Genomic DNA, 6,548 nt, shown 5'->3' with positions numbered 1-6,548 from the left:
CGGGGACACACGGCCGCATGCTCCTGTCAGGCACCAGGTGGTGCGAGCTCCGGTGTCACCGCGTGAGGGCGTGTGGAGGGACGGCGTTGGGGGAAATTCCTAATAAACGAGGAGAAATACTTGTGATTGTGACACACAGCTACTCTATTTCATCCGCCGGTGTGAGGGAGAAAAACCAAAGAGTAGAATCACAGAATATCTGGAGTTGGAAGGGATTACATGGATAAAGTCCTGGGTGGACCTTGCTGGCCATGGCCCCAGGGCTCGGTGGCTTCCCCGGGGAGGGCTGAGAAGCTGCTCAGGGCATCCCTGCTCCGCTTAATGTTTTTTTTTGGGGTGGTGAGGGGGGGGGAAAACCTGACCAGAATTTGAAGTTTTTAAATTAATTAAGCCCTAAATTAAGCTGGGAGATGCGCAGGGTGGAAGAGAGACGGCAGAGCCCGGCAGTGCCTGGGGGTCTGCGGCGCGGGGCGGTGAGGGAGGGCGAGACTCGCCTTTGTGCGCGGAGTGAGGGATGGAGCAGCAGAACTCGGCTGCAGCGGCTTTAATTCAGGCGGCTGTGTTGATTATTTATTTGTTTTCACGGGGAGGTTGAGGGGAAGGCTGGATTTACGGCGCCACGGAGCCTCCCCTCCCGCGGCGCTCCCGGCGAGGGTGGTACCGCTTCCCGGGGGCTGGAACACGCCTTCCCGGGGGCTGGAGCGCGGCTTTCCCGGGGCTGAAGCACGGCTTCCCTAGAGCTGGAATACCTCTTCCCTGCGGCTCTGCCAGGCGATTTCAGCCCCGTTCCGCTGCTCGGTGGAGCTGATGGCTGCAGGTGAATTCTTATTCTCTTCTCGTAGCGCGAAACGTGCACGGGATGCATGGCTGGGGTAGGGGAGGATAGTGATTTATTTCAAGGGAAAAGGATGGGAGTGATTTATTAAATGCTGATTTCAATAACGCACCTTTCCCCCTCCGTCTCCACAGCCCACCTCTGCATAGGGGTGTGTAAACTTGCTGGAACTCGGGTTTTTTGGGTGAAAACCTCCCCTCGCGTCGCGGCGCAGCGAACATGCCTGAGCAGAGCAATGATTACAGGGTGGTGGTGTTCGGAGCAGCGGGGGTCGGCAAAAGCTCCCTGGTCCTGCGCTTTGTAAGGGGCACTTTCAGGGAAACCTATATCCCCACCATCGAGGATACGTACCGGCAGGTGATCAGCTGTGACAAGAGCATCTGCACCCTGCAGATCACGGACACCACGGGCAGCCATCAGTTCCCTGCCATGCAGCGGCTGTCCATATCCAAAGGGCATGCCTTCATCTTGGTGTACTCCGTCACCAGCAGGCAATCCATGGAAGATCTTCACCCCATCTTCGATGAGATTTGTCAGATTAAAGGCGACATCCAGAAAATCCCGATAATGTTGGTGGGGAACAAAAGCGACGACACGCAGAGGGAGCTGGATGCCAGCGAGGGGCAAGCGCTGGCCAGCAAGTGGAAATGTGCCTTCATGGAGACGTCAGCCAAAATGAACTACAACGTGCAGGAGCTCTTCCAGGAGCTCTTGAATCTGGAGCAGAGGAGAACTATCAGTCTCCAGGTGGATGGAAAGAAATCCAAACAGCAGAAAAAGAAAGATAAACTGCAAGGCAAATGCTCTGTTATGTGATTACCTTTGGCTGGACTCACTGCACGGCACAGCCAGAGCGTGGACTCCCACAGAAAATACATTTCTGCTGGAGATTTGGGAGGAATCCACGCCTTGCAGGGTTGTTGCTTTGCTCTAAAATCCCCACTGGGTAATTGTATGTGTTGTTTTTAAGGAGGATGGCTTCTGCATGTTTATTTTTTTAAACCAATAAATGTTCCATGTTAGCAATTACCTATGACTAGAAGTTTTTAATGTAAGAAGTTTTCCAGAGGAAAAAAATGTCTGTCAGAACAAACCTCTCTATTCCTGTGTGTATGTGCCAGTTTTTAAATATCTCCAGCCTGTTAACTCAGAGAAAATCATCTATAATGTGTAGAGTGAAATTGTTTTCAGGAATCTATTGACCAGAGCAAATCCCTGACAAAGTGAGGCACTTGCACTAAAAATGACCATATGTGTGGCTCTGGGTGCCTAAATTTTTGATTGACAGACTGGCTTGCCCACCAAAGCTGCAGTTTTTGCATGGCAGAAGTGAAGATTTCCTGTGTGCTGTGCACGTCCTGAGACTTGTGCAGTTCTGGGGGTGACTACAGCTGTATCTGCATAAAATCAGTCTGTCTTTCCTCCTTTGCTCCAACTCCCTCTGTTCACTCAGGCAGGAGATTCCATGTGCTCTCACTCCCAATCCAGGAGCGATCCTTGGTGTCCTTGAGCAGGAGCTGCCTCCTGATGAAGGTAACCAGGAGGTTGTAAGTGCCCATTGATAGAAGCTGGTTATCTTTTCCTTGCCCAACCATCACCCTGGTTTTGCTGTCTGAAACTCCTTTTCCCAGCCTTCCTGGAATTCTACTAGATACTCGTTTTCCCCCCGCCATCCAAGTTACCCAGGTTTTAGTTGAGACCTGGGACGACTCAGTTCAGGTAACACTGCCCTGGGGAAGGAGCATCTACACAAAGCAACCCCCCCTCTGATGAGAACTTTTAGCAGATGCTTCCCATGAATGAAAGGACTGGAGGTTTTTAAAAGCTGTGTGGAGGTGACATTTGGGGATGTGGGTCAGTGATGGCCTTGACAGTGCTGGGGAACAGTTGAACTCTTAGAGGGCTTTTCCAAGCTAAATAATTCCATGATTCTGTCTCCTGTTTTGGTGTGTCTTAGCCCAAGCAGAAGACTGTAAGACCTCAGTGTTGCACTGTGGGTTTGATTTTTACACAGCAACATGGTCTTGACACATGAGACACGGGAGGAGAGGAATTGCTGCTTTTTATAGCACTTTTCCAGTGAAGTGATTTCATTGTTGAAGGTGAACACGATGTGGAACAGGAGGTGAGGGAGGCTTTCAGGCTCTTACTGTGAAAGTATTTGTGTCAAGTATGACCTGAGGGGAGCCTGCAAGGTTCCCTGGGGGGGTGGGCAGGCCCTGGCACAGGGTGCCCAGAGCAGCTGGGGCTGCCCCTGGATCCCTGGCAGTGTCCCAGGCCAGGTTGGATACTGGGGCTTGGAGCAGCCTGGGACAGTGGAAGGTGTCCCAGCTTGTGGCAGGGGTGGCACTGGGTGGGTTTTAAGTTCCCTCCCAACCCAAACCAGGCTGGGTTTCAATGGAAGGTGCTAAAGAACGGCCTTTTCTCCCAAATGTTTTTGTTCATGTTGCAGACTAATACACAAAGCCATGAAGTTTGTATCCACGTGAATGTATGACATTTTATCAACTCTTGGCACCTGCTGCTCCCTTGTCTCCCGTGCTGTCCTTGAGCTGCTGTTCCAGTCTCCTTAGGCTGTCCCTACACACACATGGGATCTGTTGGCTCTCTGTGTGCCAGGGGAGTTTGCCCCAGTTTCAGCTGGAGCCCTCACACCATTTGCTTCATCAGAAAGATATATTCCTTATGATTTCAGAAACCCAGCTTCTGCAGGAGAGTTTGGAACTGTCCAAAACATTACGCTCAGTTGCCAAAATCAGCACAGAGGCTCTGCTCCTGATTTTCCTTATTGGAGAAGGGACCCCCAAGCTCCCAGTACTCGACCTGCAGTGCTGGCTGGTGTCATCCCCTGTGTGTGACCTCTCCTAGGGCAGTCAGGGGGCTGTGGAAGCAGCCCTGATAGCTTTGCTTGGACATAAGTCTTCCTTTCTCCTCTCTTTGTGCATGGATTTTCTCTCTCTGTTCTCTCATGTCCAAGCAGTTACACAAAGCTTCTTGTGGGTTGTTTGGTTATTATTACAAAAACTATTTCGGTTCCATTGCAGCCTTTGAAACCCCTCGAAGACATTTTCTGTCTAAGCCTTTTTAAAATGTCAGGAGACCTAATAATGTCTCTACAACTCCCACTGCCTTCATGGAGATGCCTGTGCAAAGGATCTGCAATTACTCACACAGCCAGGATGTTCTGGAATGTGTCATTATCGATGCTGTGTGTTCCCTGTGCGGGGTGTGGAGGTCTCCGAGGGCTGGGATCTGTCAGAGCAACAATCCATAGGAACAAAACAGGCTCAGACATTCCTGCACCCAGGAGGATTCCTGAGGGAGCTGGGAAAGGGGCTCAGGCTGGAGCAAAGGAGGCTCAGGGGGGACCTTGTGGCTCTGCACAAGTCCCTGACAGGAGGGGGCAGCCGGGGGGGTCGGGCTCTGCTCGAAGGGAACAGGGACAGGAGGAGAGGGAACGGCCTCAGGCTGGGCCAGAGGAGGGGCAGGGTGGATATTGAGGAAAATTTCTTCATGGAGAAGGTTGTCCAGCCCTGGTGCAGGCTCTCCAGGGCAGGAGTGGAATCCCCATCCATGCAGGGATTTCAAAGCCATGTAGTTGTGGCACCTGGGGACATGGGTCAGTGGTGGCCTTGGCAGTGCTGGGGGAATGATTCAGCTGGATCATCTTAGTGGACTTTTCCAACCTAAACAATTCCATGGTTCAAAGCTTCCTTTGGTTGCCAGGAGACCAGGACTGTGTGGCAATGGAGAGTCTGGGGTGCTCCTGGGGGTGTCCCAGCTTAGAAACCCAAACCAGATGGGGAACAAGTGACAGCTGCTGTGTCTGCCTTTCATGCTCTGTAAATAATCTATGTCTTGGGCGTGCAGCTCAACTGTACTGAAAATTAAAACTGTGTTAATAAATAAATTATATAATTGGCTGCTTCCATATAAGCTGAACTAACCTGGTTTGTGTGTGTACAATCTATCGTTCTTACAGGAAGGGAAATTAATTTCATTGGAGTGGATGCTGTGTTTTGTAGTGAGGGTATACGTTGGAAGGAAATGCCTTTTTTGAGTAAGTGCAGTTTAAAAAAGTAACAGACCTGCAGTTTTCCAGTCAATCATTTGATGAAGGACATTCAGGTGAAACCATCCATCACGTTCTGCTGTCTGATGGAGCTGGCCTGGCCTTACCTGCTGTTTCCAGCAGTGCTTTTCCAGGAGCTGGTAACAATATGATTTTTATGGAGCTATTAATGAATCCTGTAAACCCTCCAGCTTGGAGACATGCCCTGACACACTGTCCATGTCTGGAGAGCAGGATGGGAGCTCACTAATAATACTCAAATTGGTTGTTTTATTCCCTTTTTCGTTTCATTCAACCCCAGAACTTGCCAGTTTTCTGGAAGGTTCTTCATGAGGTCAGATGTGGTGAGGCAAGGTCATGGAAGATGCTGACACAACTTGTTGAGTTGCTTTTAATGCCTCCATAATGTCTTTTCGGGATCACGAGTTGAACACAGTTGTCTCTGAAAATTCCCTTTGGGATACACTGAAGGAATCCCAAGACCTGCTGGTTCCCAGGTGGCTGGCGAAGGCTGAGACTGTGGGGGCAGCGAGTGACTTCAAACTGAATCACAGAATCATGGAATCATTCAGGTTGGAAAAGCCCTCTAAGATCATGAAGTCCAACCTGTGCCCAACCCCCACCTGGCCATCCAGCCCAGAACACTGAGTGCCACATGTAGCCCTTCCTTGGATGGGGACTCCACCACCTCCCTGGGCAGCCCATTGCAATGTCCAGCCTGACCACCCTTTCCACGAAGAAATTCTTTTCCTCTCTGCAATGCTGAATTTCAAGCATTTCTCAATTAATACTCAATATTTCCATACAACACTCACTGACAAGGGACCGCTTGAGGCAGTTCCCTTCCCGAGTCCGACCGACAAAATCAGTGTCAAGAGAAAACACTGGGGAGGAGAATCACGAACAGCTCTTCTTGCAAGTGAAAAATATGAGCAGTAGCTGGAGTGTCCACCCACACATGTATTTTAAAAACAAGCAGACAGAATATTGCTGTATTCCAGTTCCTCTTCCCAGAGCAAGGCAGGCTCATGATTAATGGAACAAACAGCGCAGAATAATAAGCAATATTGCTTTATATGCAGGGTCCGTAGCCACGAGGTACCCGGTGCACTCCAGAAGAGTAAAAGCTTGTCTTAATCATCGCCTGCCTCCTCTGCAGTGTCTGTGGCGTAAATTAGGGACATCAAAAGCTTTGGGAACTAATGAAAATGCTAAAGAGGCTCCAAACCAACAGCAGCGTAGCAGCCTCCTGCTTAACGGCATTGCTTCGTGCCAGGCTAGACCTGCCGCTCCTAATTGTTTCCTTTTTTCCCACTTCGGGGGAAAATGATGATATATAAAATCCTATTAGACTGGAATACATTTAATAATGCAAAAAGGATGGAGGAGCAGAGGAAGGAGGGGAACCCAGCATTGCTGGGTTGGGTTGGGTTTGTTCACAGTCCCATGGTGGTGGAGCTGAACCTCGCTGGCACAGCTGGGCACTGGAACAGGGTCTGACTTGGGCTGCTGCCTCCATCCCATTTGGTGCTCTTTGTCCTCTTCACACTTCCAGCAAGTCTGAAAATTAGAGGGGAAAGGAATGATTGTGTTTTCCTGGCTTAGCACAGAACCAGAGTCTTCCAACTCAACCATCCCAAC

At 50.2% G+C, this 6,548-nt stretch overlaps 1 protein-coding gene across 1 annotated transcript; it reads left to right on the top strand.

The window, feature by feature from the left end:
* Positions 1-411: 411 nt before the first annotated feature.
* On the top strand, positions 412-2,082 carry DIRAS3 (DIRAS family GTPase 3). Its single transcript, XM_008640498.2, has 2 exons — positions 412-817; positions 970-2,082. The coding sequence occupies exon 2, from the start codon at positions 1,055-1,057 to the stop codon at positions 1,649-1,651; it is 597 nt and encodes a 198-aa protein (XP_008638720.1). The 5' UTR covers positions 412-817; positions 970-1,054; the 3' UTR covers positions 1,652-2,082.
* Positions 2,083-6,548: the final 4,466 nt, after the last annotated feature.

Source organism: Corvus brachyrhynchos, unplaced genomic scaffold (assembly GCF_000691975.1).
Source record: "Corvus brachyrhynchos isolate BGI_N302 unplaced genomic scaffold, ASM69197v1 scaffold280, whole genome shotgun sequence".
Taxonomy (NCBI): domain Eukaryota; kingdom Metazoa; phylum Chordata; class Aves; order Passeriformes; family Corvidae; genus Corvus; species Corvus brachyrhynchos.
Note: the sequence above shows the minus strand (reverse complement) of the source record. Positions and strands in the feature narration are given on the sequence as shown.